Source organism: Balaenoptera acutorostrata, chromosome 6, assembly GCF_949987535.1.
Source record: "Balaenoptera acutorostrata chromosome 6, mBalAcu1.1, whole genome shotgun sequence".
Classification (NCBI taxonomy): domain Eukaryota; kingdom Metazoa; phylum Chordata; class Mammalia; order Artiodactyla; family Balaenopteridae; genus Balaenoptera; species Balaenoptera acutorostrata.
In genome coordinates this window covers 116,824,084-116,850,691 of record NC_080069.1, presented here as the reverse complement: position 1 = coordinate 116,850,691, position 26,608 = coordinate 116,824,084, and the positions used below count along the sequence as shown (strand labels likewise).

The 26,608-nt window shown below is 42.0% G+C and overlaps 1 protein-coding gene across 2 annotated transcripts; it reads right to left on the bottom strand.

The window, feature by feature from the left end:
* Positions 1-1,151: 1,151 nt before the first annotated feature.
* Positions 1,152-25,710, bottom strand: ZBTB34 (zinc finger and BTB domain containing 34). Of its 2 annotated transcripts, none has more exons than XM_057549266.1 (2): positions 25,623-25,710; positions 1,152-7,661 (listed from the first exon to the last, which is right to left on the bottom strand). In XM_057549266.1, the coding sequence occupies exon 2, from the start codon at positions 7,649-7,651 to the stop codon at positions 6,137-6,139; it is 1,515 nt and encodes a 504-aa protein (XP_057405249.1). In that variant the 5' UTR covers positions 7,652-7,661; positions 25,623-25,710; the 3' UTR covers positions 1,152-6,136. The 2 variants fall into 2 exon arrangements, with proteins under 2 accessions (XP_057405249.1, XP_057405250.1); XM_057549267.1 differs by having other exon boundaries at positions 25,618-25,709.
* Between the last annotated feature and the right edge of the window lie 898 nt (positions 25,711-26,608).

The window sequence follows — 26,608 nt, the reverse complement described above, 5'->3', positions numbered from 1 at the left end:
TGCCTGCTGCGATGCCAGGCCCTGTGGGCTAAGGATATCCAGGTGAGGGAGACAGTCCAGGATCCCTGCTGTTATGGAGCTTGCAGGCTAGAGGGAGAAACATTAATTGAATAATCTCACTAATCAACATACAGCTACCAATTTTTCAGAGCAATGAATTACGCTGTAGGGCTGGAGGAACACAACTCAACAAAGGGCTCTGTTAAAGGGGCCTGACCTAGAAGGGCTGCTGCAGGGAAGGGCTCCCTGCCGGAGGGAGGCCTGAGCTATTAATAAAATCTGGGGAGGAGTTAACTGGCTTCTCGGGAGAAGACGTTCTACCGAACAGAAGTTCATGGGCCAAACAAACCAAAACGTCGAAGTTTGGAGCAGAGAAACGTTTATTTTAGCACCAAGCAAGGAGGACGGTGGCAGAACTGGGGGTGAAGGCTGCAGGGTGCGTGACTTTCTTCTGATTGGTTGGTGATAACAGGGTAGGGCTCCAGGCCTCTGGTGCTCAGTCTGAAGTCCTCCACCTGGGGGGGCCTTAGTTCCCGCAGAACTCAAAGGTATATTGTTACGTACATCCCTTGAGGAGGGACCAGGCCCTGCCTGTAGCTGACTATAGTTTCTTGACTGCTCCTCCTCTATTTCTGCAATCCTTCCCTTTTCTGATTAGCAACCGTTTGAATCTGCGCTTTGGTACTCAGGGAAGGTTTAGGAGGCTAAAGCCTTTCTCCTGAAAACAATAAATGGGGGACACGGAAAGGCTTCCGTACCCAGGAGGGCCCCACAGGGTCTTGCTCAGTTTCACAGAGCTGGAGGCAGGAGACAGAGCGTGTGTACCTCCAAGCTCTGTGGTGGGAGTCAACAAGGCACATTCAACGGAGCCAGAGGGTACTTCGGCAGGAAAATGTGGAAAGGGTTCACCAGCGATCCTGGCTGCAGACTTCAGCCCCCTGACAATCCAGTCTCTACCCCACATGGTAAAGGTCACAGAGAGATCTGCTTCTTTCTCCTCTTTCCAGCGCCACGGTGGCACAAGAGCTTCTTAGGAAATCCTAACCTTTCAAAAACAGTGGTTACAGAAACTATGACACCCGCGGATGTTTGTTAGAGCCTGTGAAACTCAGGGGGCCAGAGAGGTAAATACGGAGGCAGACCACAGCACATCTGCTCTAGCAGCATTTTTATTTACAAACAGCAATTTCCATTGACTTTATACCATAAAAAAGCCATTTACAAGCAAGAAACAAGAATTCAGAACAAAATTAAGCAGCACTGAAGTATTCATGTCACAAATCTAAAACAAAATGAATACAAGAGTAAAATATCATTTGAATAAATAGTCTTAAATTCATGCTATAAAATAATCCTTAATGGCAAGTTACTAGTTGATACAGCATCCGCTTAGCTAGCTTCATTTACTTCATATGGTGATGAAGTGTGGAGTTGTGAGGTTACCAGTTTATATTGCAAGATAATGACACTGCATTAAGTCATTCAAATTGCTCAACCATTTATAACGGAAAAAAATGTTAGCCCTACTAATAAAAGTGGTGAGAGAGATGGTTTTCACATTAGGAAAATGGTCATTCTCGAAGAAACCAGGTAAGTTTACCTCTTACTATACTCAGGGCAGCAACCAAAGGCTTGGGCAGCAAGTCCAAAGGTTGAATTCACAGCATACTTGTCACTGAGGGGCAGCAAGAGGTCTGTTTACTGAATCTGCTGCAAGGCTTACTCCAGGACTTGATAGAGAACTACACCAGCCCTGTCTGTGCCAGACCCAAGGGGAACCAGAGAGAAAAGGTTCTCTTGTGGGCCGAGAAGTCAAGCACTGGGCAGAAACAGTGGAAACACTCTGGCACTTACTGAAGAGACATATGTGATGAGTGACAACCATTACAAATTTCGAACAATGTGAATGACTCTTCTGAACTTTCAGTTCAGTTGCACTGAGTAATATGAAACCTATGATTTATGAACTAGATAGTTTCATATAAAGAATTTACATAATTCCCCAATACTTTCATATATAAAATTTAATAAATAACCCTGACCAGTCTAGAAGCACCATTCAAGGGGCATGTGCCCTTGGAAAATAGTTTAGGTGTTGCATATTTGAGTCCCTTTCAGTGGAGGCTTCACAGGAAACCATTACAGAATTTAACAATAACAACGACGACGACAACAAAAAAATCACAGTCACTAATGGAAAACATTGTTAAAATAAAATACATTGATTTCTTTAAAGTAAAGCTCATTCACGTAGATGATGCCCCCCCCAGCCCTTGTTTTGTGTTCCTGCAAATTCTTCCTAGAGTCTAGGCTGTAAAAACAAAAGTAAAAACAAAACCACACACAAAAATATGCAGGCCTATGGTCTGGGCTAAGGGAAAAACAAAGACTTGTTATAACTGCTATCATTAGAAAAGACATCTACTCATGCTCTGGAAGATTTAGAAGTTATCAATTTAGTTCTACAGTATATTCTGCTTAACAGTGAACCGACAGTATCCTTTCTGCTGTTTAAAAAAAAAAAACAAACAAAAAACAAAAAACAAAAAACAAAAAACAAAACTGCCAAGGCAGAGCCAATTGGGAGGCTTTCCACTGACCCCAAAATTAACTTGACTTCATATACTGTATTTACAAATATAATTTCTAAATGTATTTACAGCTTTAGTAGAAATTAGAGGGTAGAGAACTGATTAGAATGAAAATAACTGTTTAAAACCACACACATTAGTAAAAGTATAAAATTCTTTGTTTTCACAGTTTGTAATAACAGGTTAAACACCTATAGAAAAGGACGCTGTCACTGTCTTCACATTGTCTACGTATTTGAAAAGGTAGCTCAAGAAGAGACTCAATTATGAACAAACCTATATGAATTCAGGATATATTTTACTGTAAAAGATTTCTTCACATATCACTTTTATCGTAATTGATTTTTGCATTTGTTATAAATGAAACATCTAACCTAAAACTGTACAGAAATAGGGACTTTGCTTTCCAAAAAGAGTCGCTCTAAGGAGTTACGCAGCGGACTTCGTCTGCAGAGACGTGAAGTGAACTTCGGGGAGAGAACGTTTCTGTTCTGTGGTCACGTTAATCCTCCTGGCACATCCTCATGTGACAAGGCACAATTAATTGCTGCTGCCCGATGTGAACGGAGTTAATCTTTCACTCGCCCTGCACACTGAGAAGCACGGCAGTGCGCGCGCTCAGAGAGGCCACGCAGCTCTGTGCTGGCCCGCGCGCGGCCTCCCTCGAAGCCCTCTGGGACCTTACAGTACTGGGTTATGGCTTGAGAATTCATTCTTAACACTGCTAGCAGTGGAAAGGGTAAAGTGTTAGCAACATGAATGGGAGCAAGTGGAACTTGCAAAATGTGGAATCATGATTATTAGAGAGAAACGCAATCAATTTTCTGCCCCTTAACAGTCCCATTACAATGTCTGAACCTGAACTGTACAATCAAAGCAATGTATATTTTTGTCAAAGACAATTTTGGATAAGTCACTCTTTGGTAAACTCAAACCAGTTAAACAAATTTACAAATACAAAGAACTCCATGTAAATAAGGTTAAGACGGACACGGTGACAAGAACCAGGACATTCAAGGCGCTTGCCCCAAGTGCCGCCCCTCCTCACTTGTCTCGTTTATCACAGGATGCTCTGGAGACCTCTCAGAAGGCCCCAAGCCTGAGTGAAAAGAGGCTCCTTCCCTGAGCCTGACCTCTCATGTCCTCGATTTGGGCGTTTCTTGTCACAAACTTAATTTGTATCACAACACAAATTTTTTGCATTTAATTCTTTGAAGGAAAAAAAAAAATCAAAACCAAACTTATTCATGTAAGGAAAAGAAATCACAAACATTTACCTGAAACCCCAGAACATATTTAAGTGGGTAAACACTTGGGGTCCAGCCTCCCCTTGAGGCACACGGCTTTGACAGGAGTTGAGCAAGTGCTTCAGGGAGAGAAGAGACCCCTGACTTAGGCAGTCTGACAGGAAAAGGCATACTATATACCCGGTTAGCAGAAGTCGCTCCTTAGAGCGGCAGGACTCGCGTGTGTCTGTACGTAGTAACACTGATGTGGAGAGCAGCGGCTCACGCGTGAACAGATCCCCTGTGCTGAAGAGATGCTACTGCACAGCTACCACCCCCGGGGGCGATCACACACAAGGGCCTGAATGATTTTTTTCCCCAAAAAAAACAAACAAACAAAAAAAAATCCCCAAACACCCCCCACCCCAACTCCATTCTTGGTATTTTAAGAGCCAAAAAAGCATGGAAAACCAGCAAACATCTACTTTTGTATTCCTTTAACTCCTAGCCTCTGAGGTTGGTCTGAATTTCGCTTTTGTTTTTCTCTTAGGTGGTTTGTGCTCTTCTCCCGTGGAGACACACTAGTTGGGAGTTTCAGGGCCAAGGTTCTCAAGCAGAGAGCCTGGAGTGCTGACATCTTACCGACAGCCTGCAGCACAAACTCACCACCAAACTGCTTACAACATTACTCTCTGTCGGAGTATACAGTACCAGGGCAATCTCATAAAGCCCGTTTTGTATACTAGAAGCACACGGGTGAACAAAATATAAAACTGAAGACACTTCCTCAAGTACTAATAAAACATTATCCAAATAGGACTCGGGTATGTTTTTATACAGTAATGTGTTTGCCAGCACATGCTTTTGAGGTCTTTTTTCAAGCTATAAACTCAAGAGAGGAAAAAAATTATAATTCACTTTTACCATTAGATTTCACATTTTCTACAACTATACTGACCTAAAAGGTACATAACATAAAAATAGCACCACATGACCAAAAAATGGTGACACGCAGAGATTTGGTGACACACAGAGTATCTTAGAGGGCTTTTTAACTGTTGGTTTCTTCAAGCAGGAAACACTGAGAGAGCGGGGGAGCCACGGAGGCTCTCATCAGCTCACACAATACTAAGATAGATATATTGCTTGCAATTCCCATAGAGTATATCTTTACAAAAAGTACAAATTCCAAGTTCTGCAGTTTCCCTGGGAACTGCATGTAGAAAAAGTTGCTGTGCACCTGAACTGGCTGTTTGAAAAGAGAAAGAAGAAAAAAAACCACAACACTGCTTGGAGAATTTTGTAGACAGAACTACAAATCCCTTTCCTTTAGTGCGAGTACTAACTCACGGTAGAGAGTGATTCGATTTAGTTACCTGGTATGTATGTTTCTACAGTACGGAATGAAGGTAGATTCATAGGCCAGTAAAAACATTGAAAACCACTGCTCCTTTGGGGTTGACTAATATAACACTACTGTATGTAAAAAGGTCAGCACCACGGGTCATCCAGCTTACCTACTGGACAACTAACAAAAATTCCAAATGGTTTCCAACTAGAGTTGAATACATTTTATGGCATTTGGTTTATGTATTTGTTGTGAAGCAGAGCTATGAACACTGTGATTTGCTTTGCTTGCTTTTGGACACAATGATTAATATATTTGAAAACCTATTAACATTCTTTTATAAGGGAAATAAAGGGGCAAAACCCTAACATATTAGGTAGGGGCGAGACAGAGTCAAAATCCCTGTTCACATTGTATTAAATTATATATTCCTCTTACATTCACCTCAACCAGAATAAAATCAAATTTGAGAATGTATATATACTATATATATAATAATTGCTTTATTATATATATATATATAAAAATTGTCTAACTACCCCCTAAAAGTAATTTTAAATTAGAAAAGGTTACCCATTTGTATCAGCTGACGGCATCCCAGCCTCCCTCCACGGAAATGCACTGGTGCCAGTGCACACAATGAGAGAGTATGCCTCTTGGCAGAGAATGCAGGGTCAACCAGTTGGCATAGCTAAATCACTGGCAGATTTTGGATGAAGAGTTCAGCCAAAGAGGAATACTGTCAGCCTGTGTTTTCCCTGGATACGCTGCCCTTCATGCTTTGAGCTCCTTGAGGGAGGGAGGGTGGGGGAGAGGATAAACACAATGAAGTGTTCCTTCCAGAAACCTTAGAAAAACTGCCAAGAGACCAAGAGATTTCCAGATGGTTGGGAAAACCAAAGATTACAACAAAGCAAATCACAAATAGGCATTGATTAATGTGCTTTGTGTGGGTGCACTTCTTTACCATCTTAATCAGGAGCATCAGACACCGTGTGAATTTCCATCCGGGAATCTAGGGCCATCTCTGAGGCCGACGCATCGTTTTCTAGTTTCTGTTCCACATACACATCTGTTCTCTCAGGGGACTCGATGCGACTCCTGACCTCAGCTATGCCAGGGTGGTTTTTCCGCAGGTGCTGGTTGAGGGTACCTTGGAATGGAAAGCACTTCCCGCAGATCTCACAGCGGAATGGTTTATCGTCGGTATGGCCTCGGATGTGGTACTCCAGCTGGTCCTTCCGCGTGTACTTCTTCCCGCAGAACTTGCACACAAAGGGGGTGATTCCCATATGGAGTCGCATGTGCCTGTCAAGGCTTCCCTTCTGGTTGAAGGACTTTCCACAGTAAATACAGATCAACCTCTCATTGTATGGGTACCAGTGACCTCTTGCACTCCTCTCCCGGGGGCTGCTCTCAAACCCGGGGTTATTCATCATAGCTTCACTGTCAGAACCCTGCACCAAGCCCTGCAGATCACTGTGCAGATGGACAGACAGAGCCCGCTTCTGGCGGGCACGACCTCCTCGAAAACAGCTCAGCATGGATCTGGATGGGCTGGAATTACTCACACTTCCAAAAGCTTCAGATACACCGGCTGGCTGTGAAGCTGCCTGGGAGTAAGAGTAGGCGTGCTGGAGCACAGAACCATAGGAGCCCACATTCACGGCCACAACTTGTTCCCCATCAACCATCTCGGTGTGGTACCCATCGTCTCCCAGGGAGGAGCTGTCGGAACAGCTGGGACGGTCAGACTTTTCCATCTTCACTTTCACCTCAGTGATCTGGCTCTCCCTCCCCAGCAGGTCCCCTTGCTCATGGTCCCCCTCGATCTGAATCTCGTACTCAGAGACGCTCCCACTGCTCCCTCGGTCCGAGTGCCCTTCCTCCTGTAAACGGCTGCGCAAAGCTTTGCTGGGTGTCGTCTCCATCCGAAGATCACTGCTTGTGGTAGGCTGCCGTACCTGAGAGCAGTATGGAGGGGAGATCTCCACCGGGTTGGCAAAGTAGCTGCTGTCTTTAACTCCATTACGACTCTCTGGAGTCTCTTCCGCACCGACGGTCACAGAGTCCACATCTCCAACACTGATTTTTGAATGGATGCTCTCTAGGATCTGCGTGCACTTGTCAATGACACACTGCATCTGAAGAAAGCTAGCTGCAGTCAGAAAACTGACAACATCCTTCAGCTGCAAGGACATTCTTCCAGTGTAACAAAATGAAAGCAACTGTTCAAACACATTGGGATTTTTAATCACTGATATTGACAAGCCACTCATGGTACTTAATGCTGAATGGTCCCGGAAATAGGGGGAGCTGGCCGCAAGGACTGCTTTGTGGGCTCGGAACGGCTGACCCTGAATGTGGACAATGATGTCACATAGTTTCCCTTGCAGGCGGAGTTCGTTTAGCTGGCTCAGAACGGTGCTGCTGTACTCGGGCACATCAAACTGAATAAAACTGCTGCTGTCCATTTCTACTGACATGAAGCGTAATCTGAGGAAAGAGAGAGTTTCATAATTCGCCAGTGACTCCTCACTAAGTACAAGCGGCATAAACAGCCTTGCAAAAATACCACCACCCCCTCCATTGTAGCTACTATACCTCCTGGGGTTCGCCTGAGCATTTCTCCTCTTACTTATTTTCAGTCTTTCATGCCTTGGTTAATTCACCTAAAGCTAAATAACCTAATGATCCATTAGCCAAGTCTCCTAATTACCTGACATTCACCTTGATCAAAGTAAAACATGTAACATATAGTAGAGCCATTTTAGCTCTGAGAACTTGGTATCCTTTTAAGAAATGTATTTTTCTGTTTCACCTACCTTTGAGGATCTGAAGTACTCTGTAAAACAGAAGTAAGTTCATTTAAAAAAATGCTCTGCCTTATTTGTATATTTCCAATTGGTATTTTGCAAGTATACAGCACACTGGATACACCGAATGGAGCTTAAACCTTTTTAGAGTTTGAGTTGTTGTCTTGATGTGCATTTTTCCCCCTTCAGCTCTACACACAGTTATAGCCTTTTGGGTTGGTAATTCATAGCGCAATGCTCGGTCGCTTTCAGTGAAGAGTTTTCAGACAGCAGCATCAAGAAGAGTGATGGACATGTCAGGAGTGCGTCATCCTCTGCTAGTGCTCACGCTGCTGGCGTGCTCAGGACAGGCTGGCTGCCCTCTGCCTACAATCCACAGCCCCGATCACTCAAAACTACAGGAGGGTGTAGAGCCCAGGCTGCATTCCCGGACCAAAACAACAAAATTAGATCTCACATTTATATTTTTGTTTTTAAAGCCCTATCAATAGAAATTTAAACACCTCCTGAGTAAGTACTGAATCAAAGAGAAAATCAATAAGGAATAAAGCTATTTAGAAAATAAGAAAACTCACATCAAATCCGCAGTAAGAAGGGTTTAGGAATGAAGTTTACTTATATCTTCAACTTACTTAACAATGCACCCAAAAAGAGATGGACAGATATGTGATAAAGCAAACAAAATAAAATGTTAACAAGTGTAGAGTCTAGATTGAGTATACAGGTGTTTATTGTAAAATTCAACTTTTCTGTATGTTTGAAATTTTTCACAATGAAATGCTGGGGTTCTGAACTAACAAATTTTAACAATGTCAGTGCCTTAAAAAATTTTATCATTAAACAATAAAGAATAAAAATAAATGAAATCACTTATGAGGTTAGAAAAGTTACAAACTAAACCCAAAGAAAACAAAAAAGTAATTAATACAGAACAGTATTTAATCACAGAGACAAAGTTTTAAAATTTAAGACAAGACAATGTGCAACTAAATCTAAGACTTTTGCAGAAAAAGATCAATCAGTGTGATAAATCACATCAGAATTTTTCTTAACCACCTCAGAATTTATTAAAACATTTTAGTTAGAGAGGAATCCTGTGCCATTATTTATCCTAGATTTATGATTGAAATCAATTTGAAACCCAAGTGGAATGGACATATTTTTAGGATAACATAAATTGGCAGAATTAAAAAGAAACAGAAGTGCCAAAGCACAAATGATCCTCAGGCCATTCACACTGTTCTAGATGCATGCTAAAATATTTAAAGCATCTCAGTTCATATGGCATAAGTCTGATATTAGAATATGGCAAACAGCATAAAGACTGTCAACTTTACCTAAGTAAAGAGACTTCACTAAACAGACTTACTTTAATATCCTAAAGGAAATACTAGCAAATATAACCTATTAAAAGAATAATATATTATGATCAAATGTAAGAATGGCTATATGTTAGGAAATACACAAATATAATTTGCAACCTCAGTAAGTCAAAGGAGAAAAACCATATGGCCAAATCAATTCTATGCCAAAAATGCATTTTAAAAAGTTAAGTTACTTTCAAAGTAAGGAAAACAATACTTAATAAGCTAAGAATAGAACAATATTTTCCTAATATAATAGCATCTACTGCAAACTAATGGCAACATCACCCTTAAAAAGGAAATATACCTACATTCCCCAAAATGTATTTAGTAGAACACAAGCCCCAAGCTCAATATCCCTACCTCCTAGGAATTAAAAAACATATTAGCATAATAACCCATCTGCAAAGTCCTACAGACAAGACTTCTATTTAACTCAGCAGTTTGCAAACTCATTTAACCATGAAACTCTTCTCTCAAGGTACACATATTAATATTCCAAAGAATTAGTGTTCCCTGGCACACTCTCTGGTAAACACTTTTGTAAAGGAATTCCTGCTAGTGCCTGGAAGGCTACAAGGTTGTCTGCCCATCACTTCTTTTACTTAACGTTGTTCTTGAAATTCCAGCCAAAGAAACAAGGCAAGAGAAAATTAAGGCATATAGCCTTTAGAAAAGAGGAGGTGAAATTATCATCCAAGGGAGCTATGACTATTTACGTAGAAAACACGAAAGAATTGCTTGAAAAAAATCTGTTAGAATCAGGATCTAATAAGTGAAGGATTTAAAAAATTATTATTCATAAAAAACCGGTTAGGTAAGCTAATGACAAGTTACAGCCAACAATATTAACATAAACTATAAAATACCTGGGGGATAAACAAAAAATAGGATCTACAAGAAGAAAGCTATAACACTTTAATAAGGACAAAAACATGTATAAACAAAGATACATATCATGCTTCTGGTAGGAAGATTTGATACTATCAAGATGGACACGTTCCCCGCAAGTTAATCTATAAATATAATGCAGCCCAATGGAGTATTTTCTTAGAAACTTGACAAAATGATTTTAAAATTCATCTAGAACACTGCCGTCCAATAGAAATACAACGCAAGCCATGTGTGTAATCTTTTTTAGCAGTTATATTGTTTAAAAGGAAAAATATAAAATTTAACTCATTTTATTTAACTCAATATATCTAAAACATTATCATTTCAACAACAATATTAGAAAGTTATTAATGAGATATTTTATATTCTTTTTTTCCTAATAAGTCACCGGTATTTTCACAACACTCTTAGAATTTCATGTCTGTCATACCAAGTCTTTAAAATGTGATGTCTATTTTGCATTTACAGCACATCTCAATCTGGAATAACTACATTTCAAGTGCTCAATAGCCACGTGTCGGCAATGGCCACCATACTGGACATCAGATCTAGAAGAAGGAATACTGAAAAAATTTTAGAAAAAGAAAAATACAGCCAAACATATAGATGTCAAAATGTATGAATAGGCTATAATTCATTCATTTCATAAATATATACTGAGAGTCTTCCATATGCCTGGCACTACAGCTCCAGGTGAGCTACAATTCTCTTGTTGTAAATTGTGATAAGAGCTATGAGATCTTTCATAATGGAGGAGTGGTCAGAGAAGGCCATTTGAACAAGTGATATCTCAACTGAGACCTAAAGCATGATAAAGGTTAGCCAAATATTGGGGGGCAGGGGGGGAGCTGCAGGGAAAGTTCCAGTTTTCCAGACAGAAGGAATCACATGCACAAAGAGATGAGAGCCCAAGTCAGGAAGGAAGGAAATACTGGAGCACTGTGGCACAGCTGGGACAAGGAGCAAGGGCAGAGGCCACATGAGGCTATCAAGTAGATAGAAATCAGACCAGGATGGGCCTTTGGGGCCCATTTTCAATCAGTGAAAAAGGAAGATTTCTGGAAGTAGATGCTGCTTGGATAATATGAATAAATAATCATAAAGTTAGATCCCTTCTTCACAACATACCCAAAAACAACTTCAAGAGAAGGCATTTCTGAGCACACAAAGGCAGACACCAGAAGAAGAAAGGGAGATTTAACTATTAAATAAAACTTTTATACATCTGAAAAATATCTTTTACCAAAAAACAAAGAGACAAATTATGAAAAATATAACATGTATGGCAGGGAAGTATAAAACTCTTACAAATCAATAAAAGCCAAATATAACAACTGAAAAGTGAACAAGGAATATGAACAGATGCTAAAAAAAAAAATTTAAATTGCCTTTAAACATAGTGATAAAATGCTTAATGACTTCATCAATAAGCCAAAATATAAAAATTAACACAAGACACAATTGTTCTTTCTCAAATTGCCCAGACTTAAAAACGCAACCCAGCTGGCAGTGTTATAGGAAGAGGGGTGCTCTCACATACTTCTGGTAGGCAAATATAACAAAAGCCTTAAAATGGGAATTTCTCTCAACTCAGCACTCTGTGTTGTAAAAAAAAAAATCATGAATATAGGCACAAGAATTTATGCGTAACTATATTCAATTACAAAACAAACAATGGAAACAACCTGAATGTCCAACAATAAGGGAATTATTAAAGTATGATACGGCTATATACTGAATACGGTATCATTACTAAAATGACGTTAAAGAAGAATTCAAAGTTAGTTCCACAAAATGTAAGTTAGTTCCCATGAGAGCAGGAATTTTTATCTGTTATACTAACTATCTGCCAGATAACTGCCTGGCACATGGTGGATACTCAATAAATATTTGCTGAATAAATATTTAATAACACAGCAAAAAATCAGATCAACTGCAAATGAACAAGAGGGATCTTTATGGGTGATGGAAATGGTCTAAAACTGAATTATGGTGATAGACAACTTTTTAAGTTTACTAAAAGTCACTGAATTTTATACTTAAGATGGGTGAATTTTATATGTAAGTTATATACCTCAACAAAGCTGTTTAAAAATCAGGTAATCACAGAATATACAGAATGGTATTTCTAAAAGTATATATGTATTTACAAATATTAAATATAGAGATAATATTAAAGAATTATACAAAATATTTACATTAATGTAAGAGTAAAGATGTTTTAACTTTCTTCTTTGTAATTTTCTGTATTTTTCAAATTTCTATAGTGAACATGTATTACTTGGAATGACAAAAATATATGTATTTTTAAATCCCTACTAGATGATAGTTTGACAGACACTGCTGGTGAGTATAAAATGGTACAAATACTTTGGAGGGCATTTCAGTAGTATCCAGCAAAATTACAAACGATCCCCCATGACTGAGCAATTTCAACTCTAGGAATTTATTACAGGATAGTTCATAACAAAAGATTGGAAACAAACTAAATTCTCATCAAGAGGAGCCTGGCTAATAAATTATGGTATGTCCATACTAAAGACTACTATACAACCAGAAAAAATGAATAAGGAAGCTCTTTTCATACTGGTATGAAACAATCACCATGATATATTGCTGAATGAAAAAGTTGAGATGCAGAGCAGTATATATGCTATTTGTATAAAGTACTATGAAAACATATATACCTCGCTGTGTCAATATATTCATATACAAATATTAGCAAAATATTTTTGGAATGATGCACAAAAACAAATAGCCTCTTGGGACAGGGATGAGGTAGTTGGAAGGCCCATTAGCTTTCAGTGAATCATTTTGAACTCAAAATTTCTAAACTATGTGAATGTATTACTTATTAAAAACAAGTAACATTAAAAAAATTTAAGGCACCTCATCTAGTTTTTAAGAGATAAGAAAAGATCCTAATATAACCATTAGAAGCATTAATTTGGAGTCGGATATGGATTCAAATGATACCTGCTTTCCATTTGTAAAACCTTGGGCAAGGTACTTTATAAGCTTTCCAAGTCTGAGTTTGTTGGTTTTTTTTTAATGGTAGTATCAATAGCAATAGTCTTTGCCTTATGGGTTGTTATAAGGAATACACGTAGGAAGCACTTAGCACAATGGTTGCTTGGCACATAACAATCAAGGTTAGATATTAGAGACTTTTTTTAGGGGGACAGGATGGTGTAACAAAGAGAACTGGCTTTGAAGTTAGACTTGGATATGAATCCTGGTTGTGCCACTTTCTAATAAAAATAATAACAATGAACATTTAAATAGTTACGTGACCTTAGAGAAGTCCGTTAACCTTGATCTCTGTATCTAGAAAAGGTCTTGGAAGAACTACTGCCCAACATGACTGCTGTAATAGTTGAATGAGGGAAATTCATGCAATGAATGTGTATAATAGCTTACGTATAATGAGTACCTATCTTGTGCTAAACACCTTACACAGATTAATTAATTTGATTCTCTTATCAACTCTGTTAGGGGAATACTATGATTGCTGCCATTTTATAGATGAAGAAACTGAAGAAAAGAAGTTAAGACACTTGCCAAAGGTCCCAGAGCTAACAGATGAACTTAGTCTGGCTCCAGGGGTCATGCTCATATCTGCACCAGCCTGCCTTCTAGAAACACAGAAACTGCCTGGCACCTGCCAAGTGGTCAAATGTTACCTATTCATTACAGCATTTTCGGGACACAAGGATGTGTAAATAGTGACTTTTGGAAATAAAGGGCAAAAGAAAGGTGGATTCAGCTTTTTAAAGGTAGAGTCCTGGACAAAAACCAGTAGAAAAAGGAAAACAAAAAAGCATTTCTGAAATAGTCTGTAAAACTGAAAATAGCTCCACGATGAGGTGTCTTCCTCCTCTGTGTGGCTTTTTATCTTCTTCTCAGAAAAAAGTACAGAACTACACTGGAAAGAAAATCACTGAAGAGAAAAATGAAAGACCATGATTAACACCTAAGAGAGGAATTCCATTTTTCTGCAAAATGAGAAAGGAAGCGCTCCACTCTCCTCTGCTTGACACTGACGCGTCCTCTCAGCAGTGACAATGAGATAGATTCAGAGACTCCTGCTTAAAGCTGCTAACAAGCAACACTCTCGAATAAGAGGCTTCTCAGAGACTGACACACAGGGGATTTACAGGTAATTTAAGTCCTAGTCACATAAAGGGAGTAAAAGGCATAATTAATCGCAATTCTACACCCAGACCTGACTTATCAGGTCCAGTGGTCCTGAAGCAAAGGAAGCCAGAACCTCTTACAGACACATCAAGTTCAAACAGAACCCTCCACTCCTCTGCAGTTTTCCAGCATGGGCTAATCACTGGTTCCTCGAGGGTCTTGATGTCTCCCTTGAATGGAATGTCAGTGGGCCTACACCAAAGTTAGATCAATGTTTAATTTTATCTTTAAAATAATATATATATATATATGGTCAAACTTCTAACTATAGCACAGAAAAATATAAAATGGATAGCAAAATTCTTCTCCAGTGTCTCTCAATCACTGGAAAGAGTTTTTGGGTGTTCTTTCAGAGAAAATTATAAACATATATCAGCATAAACTGTTCTGTACTCTGCTTTTTAAAAATGTATTTAAAGGGTAAGCTGGGATGAAGTGAGAGAAAGGCATGGACTTATATATACTACCAAATGTAAAATAGATAGCTAGTGGGAAGCAGCTGCATAGCACAGGGAGATCAGCTCGGTGCTTTGTGACCACCTAGAGGGGTGGGATAGGGACGGTGGGAGGGAGAGGCAAGAGGGAGGGGATATGGGGATGTATGTTTATGTATAGCTGATTCACTTTGTTATAAAGCAGAAACTAACACACCTTTGTAAAGCAATTACACTCCAATATAGATGTTAAAAAAAAAAAGTGTTTAATATACCTTAAAATCTTTCCACAGCAGCACAAGCTCATCTACTTCATTCTCTTTTCTGATTTCATAGTATCCCATGGATGGCTGTGCCACCCTGTATTCAATACTTAATCAGTCCCCAGGTGATACCAAAAGCAGGAAACCATTTAAATAGTCATAGTAGTTCCTCCTAGCAGAGGGGCTGCTGCGTTAGTTTTTCACATCCATCGATAATGCCAACTTACCTCCCAAAAGGTGGCAGCAACTGTCCCTTCACCAAGAGCACATGAAGTGCCTGTACCCCCATAACTGCCAATAATGAATATTGAACTTTTTCACTTTCCCCACACTGACAGGTTAAAAGTGGTATCTCATTGTTTTGCTGTGATTTAATTATAAATGAGGTTGATCATCTTTTCTCATCTTCAATGGCAATTTGTCTTGGTTTGTCTTTGAACTGCCTACCCATATCCTTTGCCCATATCTGACTCTCTATTGAACTATCAGAGTTCTTTGCAAATTAAGAAAATGAGCCTTTTGTCAAATGTGCTGCAAGTATTAGATTTAACTGCAATCACTAAATGACATACTGACTGGGAATTTATTTTTCTACATTTATAGGATATGTTCAATTTCAATCTCTTACGTGCACAAAACCAAAGGGAACTCAAAGATAAATAAGAGTCCCAGTCTTGCAGTTCGATACAGGCTTACTGCAGATTCCTCCCAACTCAGAGAGATATGGGAATGGAGTTCATTTTTGATAATGCAGAGAAGTGGTTTATATTAGTTTTTCATTTAGACTAAGTTTGCAGCTGCTTCAGAAAACGATAATGAATTGATTATTCCACTCACTGAAGACATCAGAATCAGTATTCTTTAATTCAGCAGATTAATCACAGGTCTTTCTGTCCCATTATATCAATAGTAAACAAAAAAAATCCCCAAACGAGACATTTACATTGCTATATTTTAATTAAAAAACAAGTATATATAAACTGGATATTTTTCTTCAATACCATTAATACTTATTTTAACAATACTTATTTTGGTTTTGTTTGTTAAAACTATATTTTGGATAAGAATGTGAAATACTTCTTTTTAAAAACATACACAAAGAGGATATTAGTTGAAATGGTCTGCTGGGAAGTTCAAAATTGTCAGCTCCCCGATTTCTTCATAACCCTCTTCTGCTCATTCAACCAATGGACACACAAACTTCCTGCTCTCCAATTTCTTTAACTGGAGAATACTTTCACCCCTCGGGAAGCAGCTCTCACCTCACACACAGGCCTCTGCCACAGTCAGCTGACGAGACTCTGCCACTACTGGTCTCAACAGTGGGTTCTGGGAAGGACCACCTCGGACATGGGAAGTCCTGACATTTGTCCAGCCACCTCCACACCAGCCTCAGCAACTGAACAAGGGGATCACTGCCACCTTCCACCACACTCCTTAGCCTTCCCGCCTTACTTGGAAAAGCCCATCATCATCATCATCATCATCATCAATTACAGTATTTACTGAATGCTCGATACATGCTAGGCATGTCGTAAAGGCCTTATATGTATTACTTCACTGAATTCTCTTGACCTTCCACCAGAAGGCAGGTACTATTACCCTCACTTGAGAGGTGAGGAAACTGAGGTTCCAAAAGGCTAACTTGGGCTTCCCTGGTGGCGCAGTGGTTGAGAATCTGCCTGCTAATGCAGGGGACACGGGTTCGAGCCCTGGTCTGGGAAGATCCCACATGCCGCGGAGTGGCTGGGCCCGTGAGCCACAGCTGCTGAGCCTGCGCGTCTGGAGCCTGTGCCCCGCAACGGGAGGGGCCGCGATGGTGAAAGGCCCGCGCACCGCGATGAAGAGCGGTCCCCGCACCGCAATGAAGAGTGGCCCCCGCTTGCCGCAACTGGAGAAAGCCCTCGCACGAACCAAAGACCCAACACAGCCAAAAATAAATAAATAAATAAATAAAGTAGGGGGAAAAAAAAAAATTATAAAAAAAAAAAAAAAAGGCTAACTTAACTTCTTCAGGGCTGTTGCAAAGTCTGGCCATCTAGACCCCTACACAATAACCCCTTATCCTTGTTTAATTTGCCCAAGGGGAGTAGCTGGATCAGTAAGAGAGGCAGGAGAGTTGAGGGAAAGGCAGGAAGAAACGAAAGCTTGCCCTAGGTTACCTTCCTGCCCTAGGGTGGTGGCCAGGGAAAGGGACAGTGACAGGTGACAACCTCCTACCACTGCCCAGGGCTCTTACTCCTTCCTCTGCCAGGAGGAAGGAGATGAAGAAAGGCAAAAGGGAGCATTTTAGTATTATCCATCAAACTTACAAGCGCACATGCCCTGTGCACGAGCAATCTCAGCTCTAGGAATTTACCACAGTACCCTCTTTCAAGATCAAAATCTCCCTCTTTTCTAGATCTAAGTCACCAGTAGAAGGAAGGGCTATGAACAGAAAAAAGTCCCAGGCGGCCCTCCAGCTGCAGTATATTATGCCTTCCATATTCACAGCTTTTACTCCCTCTTCCCCATCAGAGCCCTGCACCCTGGCTGATTTTACCTGCTTTAAATAAACAGCTATCTTCATATGCTAAAGCCTCTATTCATTAGAAACCACCGATCTAGAGCTCAAGTAAGTGGTCCTTTTGGTGTTCGAGGGTGAAAGTCACAGAGAGCAGATGCTGCCAAGACACAGGTTCAGCCCAAGTTCAAGAGAATTCAAAGCAGCACTGAGACTGGCATTTAAAAAGCAAGAGCAGACTGTGAGGGGCTATCCAGGACTGACCAAGTAGCGAGGAAGCCAGGACTGACCAAGTAGCGAGGAAGCCAGGTCTGAGCAAGTAGCGAGGAAGCCAGGTCTGAAAGCACTGAGGACAGCAGCAAGGCCAGCACAGGCCAGGGCAAGACGGAACCACGAGGAGTGAAGAGCGACCAGGTTCGGGAAGAGCACAGCCACATGTTGGGGAGTTCAGGCAGACTGGGCAACCAGAGAAGGGAGGCCATTCACACAGCGAGGCAGTGTGGGCACGAGCCACAGGGGAGAGGCGCTGTCCCCTAAATTACCATACAAGCCAGCCTGGGATACTCGACCCACAGACTTGAAGTGCAAAGTGAAGGAGAAGGGTCCTAGAAATAAACATGCACGCATGCTCTGAAAAGAAAACTAAGATCTGATGCAAGACCATATGACAACAAGGCTTAGCAAGTAAAGCTGCTTGAAATCTTTGCAAGTTCCCACCCAAAAAAAGCTACAGAACATATGACCACACCCAGGCATCAGGACAAGACGCTGTTCTGAAACGCTACAAACAAGGGAATGATACCCCCTAATCCAGATTCCAAAGCTCACCAAGAATAAACACATTTTACCTGAAGGAGCTTTAAAAGAGTCACTTCGTAAAGACAGGGAAACCAGCTGACCGTAATCTAACAGACACGGCTGATCCTGGGAAGGGTGGACAGATGCCAGTTCGTCGCCACTCTGTTCCTCCTCTCACCTGGCTCCTCCCACTGAGTTTGAGCAAATGAGGCAAAAAGGTAGTGAGTGCTCTTCTGTATGACCACTATAGGTTCACACAAAATAAAACGCCCAATTAATGGAAATTACAGCTCCCTAAGTTTTCAAAGGTGCTGCATATTTAACAATTTCTTATAAAGCACTAGGGAATGTAAGGAGGGTCCTATTATTTTCCATTTAATGTCATTATAGTCTTATGACACTATTTTTAAAAGACTTAACTATCACCAAAAAATAACTAAAAGAAAGCATGGGTGAATTTATTTATAATAATGTCATAGAGGCCTCTGCAAGCATGACATAAGTCCCAGAAGCCACAAAGACAAGGACAAATACATTTAACAACATAGAAATATATAATAAAAAAAATCCACCCCCCAAGCCGAAAGATAAACGACATATTGAAGGAAAGTACGTGCACATTTGACAAAGGGCTATATTATAACTCAAACAGATTTGGACTGACACACAAAATCCTATGGAAGAAGGTGCAAAAGATATTAACAGTTCAAAGAAAAAGTGATCAAAAACATATGAAAAGATGTTTAGCTTTATTCATGATCAAGACCTGTGAATTACAAAAAGAAAAAATGAGATACCATTCGTAACCCATCAGACCTGCACACATTTGAAAAGCGTGCAGGTGTAATCCTGAGGGATAATCTGGTAGTATCGATTAAGATGTAAAAAGCATTCATCGTTTGGCCCACAATTAACTATTAAGAATTAAGCCTACAAATACACAGTACTTACAATAACATATTAGGATATGTATGTCCACTGAGCATTTTTATTTGCTATAGCAAATTAAAAAAAAAAGAGGGAAATGAGCTCAAAATCCAGAGAAGACTTGTTCAAAAAACAAAAAAACAAAAAACAAAAAAAACAATCAACAATGAAACACTACCCAGCCATTAAGAAGAATAAATAGACCTGTATCCTTCAACACAGAAAAGAGCTCTAATATTTAGCCAAAACCAGCAAGCCATAGAAAAATCTGTAGGTATATATGTGATTCACTTCGTGTACTTTTCTTAAAAGAACAAATATATACTGCTGTATCCATTCTAGAAGGAATCCCATGAAACCATTAAAGTTGGTGACTTTTGGGAATGAGGACTACAGACTGGGGAGAGGGAAGGGAAACAGACTTTTATACTTTTTGAATTTTTTTATCATATAGCTGTATTATTCTCACTAAAAGTGTTTTTAAGACATGTTATAGGGTTTTACCTAAAAATATATAATTTTTAAAACCAAGAAATCCAGAGAAAGATAGGCTGCAAATGGGTAATTACTGTATCAAGCAGACAATTACAGAGGCAGAAACAAAGAACTATGAGAGCAATGACAAGACTGATTACTCTTGACCAAAGTGAATTTTTTTTAATCAAAGAGAATAAATAAAATCTTCATGGTGGAAGTAATATTTGAACAGGACTTTGCATTTCAAATGGAACAGAAAGAACACTTCAGGCAGAGGAATGGCAGAAGCAAAAAACACTGGAGTGAAAATGTATGGTGTCTGGGGTAGTGGCCAGGGCCCAGGTACAAGGAGTGACGAGGGAAAGAGGAATGCCACAGTGGGAACGTGGACAGCCTTGAATACGAGCCTGGAAATCTCAAACTGGATTCCGGTGGCAGCCAATTTGAACACGAGTCCAAAGAAGGAGTCAACAGGGCTTGGAGACAGAGGGATGCTACCCACTCTGGAAGTTAGTTCCGCCTCAGACAAGCTGAGTTTAGGCTGCCCACTGGGCATCTGAACAGAGTTGTCCAATAGGCACAATTTGGAAGTAATCAAAAATTGTACTAGCCAAGGACGGATGTGGTAACATGCGGTTACTAAAAGGGAAAACAGAAAACACAGTTGAGAACAGAAAGTACAGTTATTTGCTCCTACTGTAACATGGTATCTCACGAAAGAGGAAACATCCACACCTAGCCCTCTCCTTAAGGCACCGTTTCATTGACTAATAAAATTCTGCATCGTGCCTTTTGTTAAGCTGTAAGGAAACCAAACAGTGAAAACCAGAACCTAGACTAGTGCCATCTTCCCACACTGCAAATCCATTCTAAAGAGAACCTAAAGATGAGAAAAGACACTTAAATGTCATCTGGGCAAAACACCCACATGGGCCTTGAAGTCCCCTCTACAAAATCCTTGGGTAAAACCCTGGAACTGTTTCCCCGTAATGACAACCAGAGCAAAAGTAAAAGTGTAAAACCTAAGCAAATGAGATGTGCTGATTTTTGAGCCTCCCATGCTGCTGAGCTCACACCCTCGGTGGTGAGCTCTCTGAGGGCAGGGACTGTGTGCCCAGAGCCCAGCAATGTGTCTGGCAGAGAGAGGCTCTCAGCAACCTAAACCAAGCTGGTGGCTCAAAATCCATGACTGCCACCAAGGCGGCACCCTCAGCTTTCAACTCTTCCTGCTGAACACCCAAGAGACGCAGGATCGTCTCACCAGCAGGAAAAATCTAGCAAGGTGATTCACTCCCATCTAACCCATAAACACTCTAATTTGCTCCACTTCATTTAAATATACCCTGCGACACTTCCAAGAAAGGAAAGCAAGGTTACAAATTTGGAAGTTGTTTAAGGCACCAGGAAGTACCCATTATTCTCCATCAAGATGCTCATGATTCCAAACCCAGATTTGCACCTGCTGGCTTCAGTCACTTGCTGATACTGGAGACACAACTCAAGCTAGACTTTCTCTATCAGGCACTGAAGACCTGAAGATCCCTGTCATTCTCAAACAAAAAGTCATTAAAAAGACCGCAGAATGGAAGCACTGGGGACAACAGGCATGGTAACAGCAGTCACAAGGATATAAAAATAACTTTCCTAGGTATTTCTGCCTGGGTCTAGAGCAAAACTAAAATTGAGCTGTCATGAAGTACAATCTAATCCTTCAGAAAGCAGCAGCCGAATAACACCAGGCCTGCATGAAACATTCTGGTGCTGCTGAAACCCAATGCAAGAAAAAAATAAATAAAATGGCATTCCGTGATGGATATTCATGAAGTACTCATCCTAATTTAAAAGAAAACAAGTCTAGAGTTCTTACTGCATTAATTCATGTGAGCCTGAAAGAACATTTTTATCCAAACTGTTAGATTTCCTACCAAGGCGTTAACATTCTCCAAGTCTGCTCAGATACACTAACTCTGAGAGTGCGGTTTCGTTTGACAGTGGAGACTGTCCTTCAGCCAGTGCAAAACATCAGAAGCTTCTTCTGAGCTTTCCTAGCAGAGTAGGAATGGACTCTTTAACCTGACTGGCAATAACAGTTACTGAGCTCCAACTGTGTTCTGTACACTAAGTAAGCTCTCTACCTGCTCACTGAATCTTCATGACAACACTATGAGATAGACACGGCAGCTATCCCCATTCTACACGTGAGAAAACACTTAGAGACTAAGAACCTTTCCCAAACTCACTAATGACTGGCTGAGCCAGGATTTGAACCTGGATTTGACAGTCTCCAGAGCCAGAATTCTTATCTCCTGTAAGAATAAGATTTTAATCCAGGCACAGTGGTGAGAAGTAGGGGTTTTATTGGTGCTAGAATCTTACTGATCACCTTTGAGTGGAAAAACATTCCTCATTTAAGGGTGTTTCATTACACCAACACAGTGATAATTAAGGGGTTACAATTCCTTGTACTTTGCAGCCATTTCTCTGCATAATGTCCATTGTTTTTACTTCTGTCTATGAAGTGGGCAATTAGATGTTTAAAATCCTATCATGAAATAGAAAGATTTGTTTCAGTTAAAGGAATGAATAAGTTTTCTTAAGGCAAAGAACTCAAAAAAGTCAAGGAGTAGCAACTTATCTGCTTACTGCTGGCATTTCAGGGGGCACCAGACCTGGGAAATATATTAAGTCCCACCTCTAAAGATAAAAGGATTAGAAAAGCTCACCTTGAATTGCTTTCTTCCATGAGGCTTTCCATGCCATCAATACAACCAGAAAATAACCGTTAGAAATTAAACTGCCTTCAGTTGATGACCTTCACTAAGCTAAATTCAGCAGTTTGTCAGCTACAAAACATTAAGTGGACACAATTAAGAAGTTTGAAAACCATTAAGCAGAATTTAAACTAGAGAAAGATGAAAATTAATGGGAATAAAACATAATGACACATTATAGATTCGTGATACTGACATTTTTGACAAGTGCTTCAGCTGGAAGGTAAAAGTAGGATCCAGAGACATGTAGAAATACACAGCTCAGTAAATACACCAAGGTTCAGCAGCCTATCATTTCTCCAACTTGATAAATTTACACCTAATAATGATGATGATGATGAAAATGTAAATATTAAGCAGTTACTAGGTGCTATAAACTTTGCTACCTCCTTCATATACTTTTTTTCACTTTAAAACTCACAAAACCCTAGGAAATGGATTTTATTATCCCCATACTACAAATGAGAAAACAGAGGCTCAGAGACATTATATAAATTGTCCAAGTTCACATGGCTAGTAAGTAGCCTTGCTGGGATTCAAACCCAGGCCGGTCTGATTCCAAAGCTGATGTACTTTCCCCACAGCCTCCAACTGAAGAATTACATGATGTTTTCTTTTCCCATAATCAAGAGTAAACATTTTAATGTTTCAAAGATTCATTTTATGTTAACTGCACTCTAAGAATGAAAGCTGAAAACATCCACCTTGAATGGCAGCATTAGACGTAAATGATATATGACAGAGAAGACTGATAACTAATAAAAGATTCTCCTTTAAAAAGGGGGGGTTCAAAAAAATTTAAGTCATTTACCAACAAAAATTAGGAAGTATTTGCATACCTATTACAAAAGCCCAGCTACAGTATTAGATATTACAAGGGCTTCAAGAGAAGTATTAAGACAAAATGCCCTCAAAAAAAACACCCACTTCAGCTGGGACAAGAGCAAGTTCAGTAACCAAGGAACAAGTGCTGAATCCTGTGCTTTAGATTCTGAGTGCCACAAAGGCATGGGGGTAGGGCAGTCAGGGAACACCCTCTGGAGGAAGTATATCTTCAGCAGGGGCTTGAAGGAAGTGAAATGGAGAATTTACACAGAGGAGAAGAAAAAGGAGGCCAGTACTTCAGAAGGGGGAACAAGAGGAGCAACGCCCTAGAAGCAGTCACAAACTCGCTTCTGCAGGAGACAGACTGGGAGGAGAAGCAGCAAATAAGGTCCAAGGAGGTGAGGAGAGCCTTGAAAAGACACGGTGGGCACTGACTGGACGCAGTGTGGCAGGCAGAGGAGGTACTCAGCTTTGAATAGTGGTATAAATACCTGTGGCCTTTTAGCTGATCTCCTGGCCCCCAGCCTCTCCCTTCCCCTCCTGTAAATGATCATGAACCACCCCTAGTCTCTTGCCTCTCACCACTGCCTTTAGAATAGTTTCAACTTTGGCCTGGTGTTCAAGTTCTTTCAGGGACTAGCCCAGCCAATCTTTCCTTATTCCCTTCCTTTAAGCACCCTTCTCTACAAGGAAACCGGTCTATTCACTAACTCCATAGGATCACTGGGTCTGATTCTTCTTTTCCTATCTGAGTCCTACTCATCCTTTAACAGCCAGCTCAAACCTCACCCCCTCACTAAAGCCTTTCCTGACCACTTGGCCTATAGTAACCTCCATCTCTCCTTCCTCTTAATTCTACAGCACACAGGCTTGACTCATCAATCAATTACCTTTTCACAGGTATAATCTCAGCACCCAGTGTAAAGCTGCTTGGAGGCTGTAAGTGTGCCTCCTACTACTTTACCCCACCACATGGAACAGCATCTTGACATTTAATAAGCAAGCAAACACTCAACTCTTTTTTTGACTTCCTATATTAAGTTTAGCATTAGCATAAAGGAAGGATGGAAGAGGTGGGGGGGACTTCTGAAGTCAGAGACCAGCTAAGGAGCTGTTGCAATAATCCAGATGTGAGGCAAAGAGGGCCTGACTAGGGAACAAAGAGAAAATGGGCAGATATAAACAACAAAAAAAAATTTTGCATGCAAAAACTCAGCAGGATGTGATTGACTACTACTAGGAACAAAAGCAAGGGATGAATTAGGATAAGGTTAGGTTTAGAAACCCTTCTTGGATTCATTTTAAAGCCTGTCTGAAAACAAGTGTATTAAGCTGCTAAAAAGTCCACATTTGCAAAAAGTCTTCGGTGAAACTGCCCAATATCTTGAACCAGGGACAGCCATTCCAATTTCAGACATACACAGAATGGTAGAGCTGGAAGGGTCTTTAGAGAGCTTATCTAAAACCCTCACTGATCAGGTGGGGAAACTGAGGCCCAGCATGGAAGAGGCTTGCTGAAAGCCTCAAGACAGACTCCCAGACTATTCATGCCCCAAGGCACAGCCGCCTAGCCTAGAAGGACACTGTTTACACACCCAGGCCAGCCCAGCCCTCCGTAATGGCAGGACCATCTGAGGGCGAGAGTGACCATGGAGACGTCCAGGGCCAAGCCGGACGCGCCGCCGCCTGTTTACCTGAGGAAAGCCGTGGCGTGGGGCAGGAGCTCGGTTGCAGCCACCAGCAGGGCCGACCCCGCGGCCCGGCCCGGCTCTCCGGGGGACTTAACCATCCGGCCTCCCCGTACAAAGGGGGAGCGCCCCCGGGGCCGAGGGGCCCGGAAGCAGGGGATCCCGAGACGCCCGGGCGGAGGCTGGGGATCCCGGGGCAGCTGGCCGAGCGCTACCCTCAGACCCGCCAGCAGCGCCCGTTCTCCGGGGCCAAGCAGGGTTGGCCCCTTGGGGGCGCGCGCCGGACCAGAGCAGGTGCCCAGAGCTTCCCGACCCCGCCCGGCCTCGGCTCCAACCCGCACCACCCGCCCACCCGCCGGCCCACGGGGCTGACCAGGCGCTGAGGCGCCCGCCCCGCCGCGCCCAGAGGGAACCGGACAGCGGCCAGGGGCTGCCACCGACCCCGCTTGCTCCGCCCGCGCCTCGCCAGCCGCCCGCCGCCCCACGCCGGCGCACCTCACCTGCGGAGAGCGCCTCGCTCACATCGCCCGCCCGCGGCGCCCCCTCCGCCGCCGCCGGCGCCAGGCCCGTCCCCGCCGCTCCGGCTGCCGCCCCAGCCCGCGCCCCCCGCCCCCGGAAGCGCTTCTCTGCCCCGCCCCCTCAGCGCAGGCGCTTCCGGGCAGGCACGGACCGGGGTGCTGGCGACGCGGGACGGGCCCCCCTCCGGGACTCCGAGTCCGGGATCCCGCTTGGGCTGTGTCCGGGAGTCTCGCCGCGGACGAATGGGCTAGCGGCAGCCTTGGTCCCGACTCCGGGAGGGAGCGGCGGCAGCTCCGCGCATCACGGCCTCCCGCCCGCCTTCTCCTCGGCGCCCCCTGCTGGCGGGAGGAGGGCTGCTCCGCGGGGCGCGCCCGGGGCTCCCGGAGCGGAATGGGTGAGAGGCCAGGACCCTCGACCTGCCATTACCCGGGGCCTGCACCCACCGTGCGCCCAGCCTTCCGCTTCCGAGACCCTCGCTCTCACAGCCCTTCGGATGCCTGCCCCTCACCCAGGCTGCACAGCGGTTACCTGTGCGGTGGTTACCTTGCCAGACCGGGTCACCTAACTTAGGACCTTGGGCAGAGTCCCTCTCCCTCAAAGCGGAGATAAAAATAACGAACTTGGGGATGTGAAACTCCTGTCACAGACCAAGTCTCAAAAAAAATGTGTATTTCCAGATCCTTGGAGACACCCAATCTTGACACTCGGGTGGGAGTGGGAGTCTCGCTCAGCATTTTCCACTCTGTTTCAGGCGAATTTAACACCCTTTGAAGACCTTCCCTTTACATTTTGGTGGACTCCTGCGAAGTTGTGGCAGAAGTTTATTTTCCTTTTTCTGACTTAGTAATAAAAATAAACTAGGAGTCAAAGATATCAGCTCCTCTTCAAGTTAGAAAGCTGAGACTTCCTGATGTTACCTCATCCTCCGCAAGCGGGAACTCCCTCCAGGCTCCGTCCAGTAGTCACC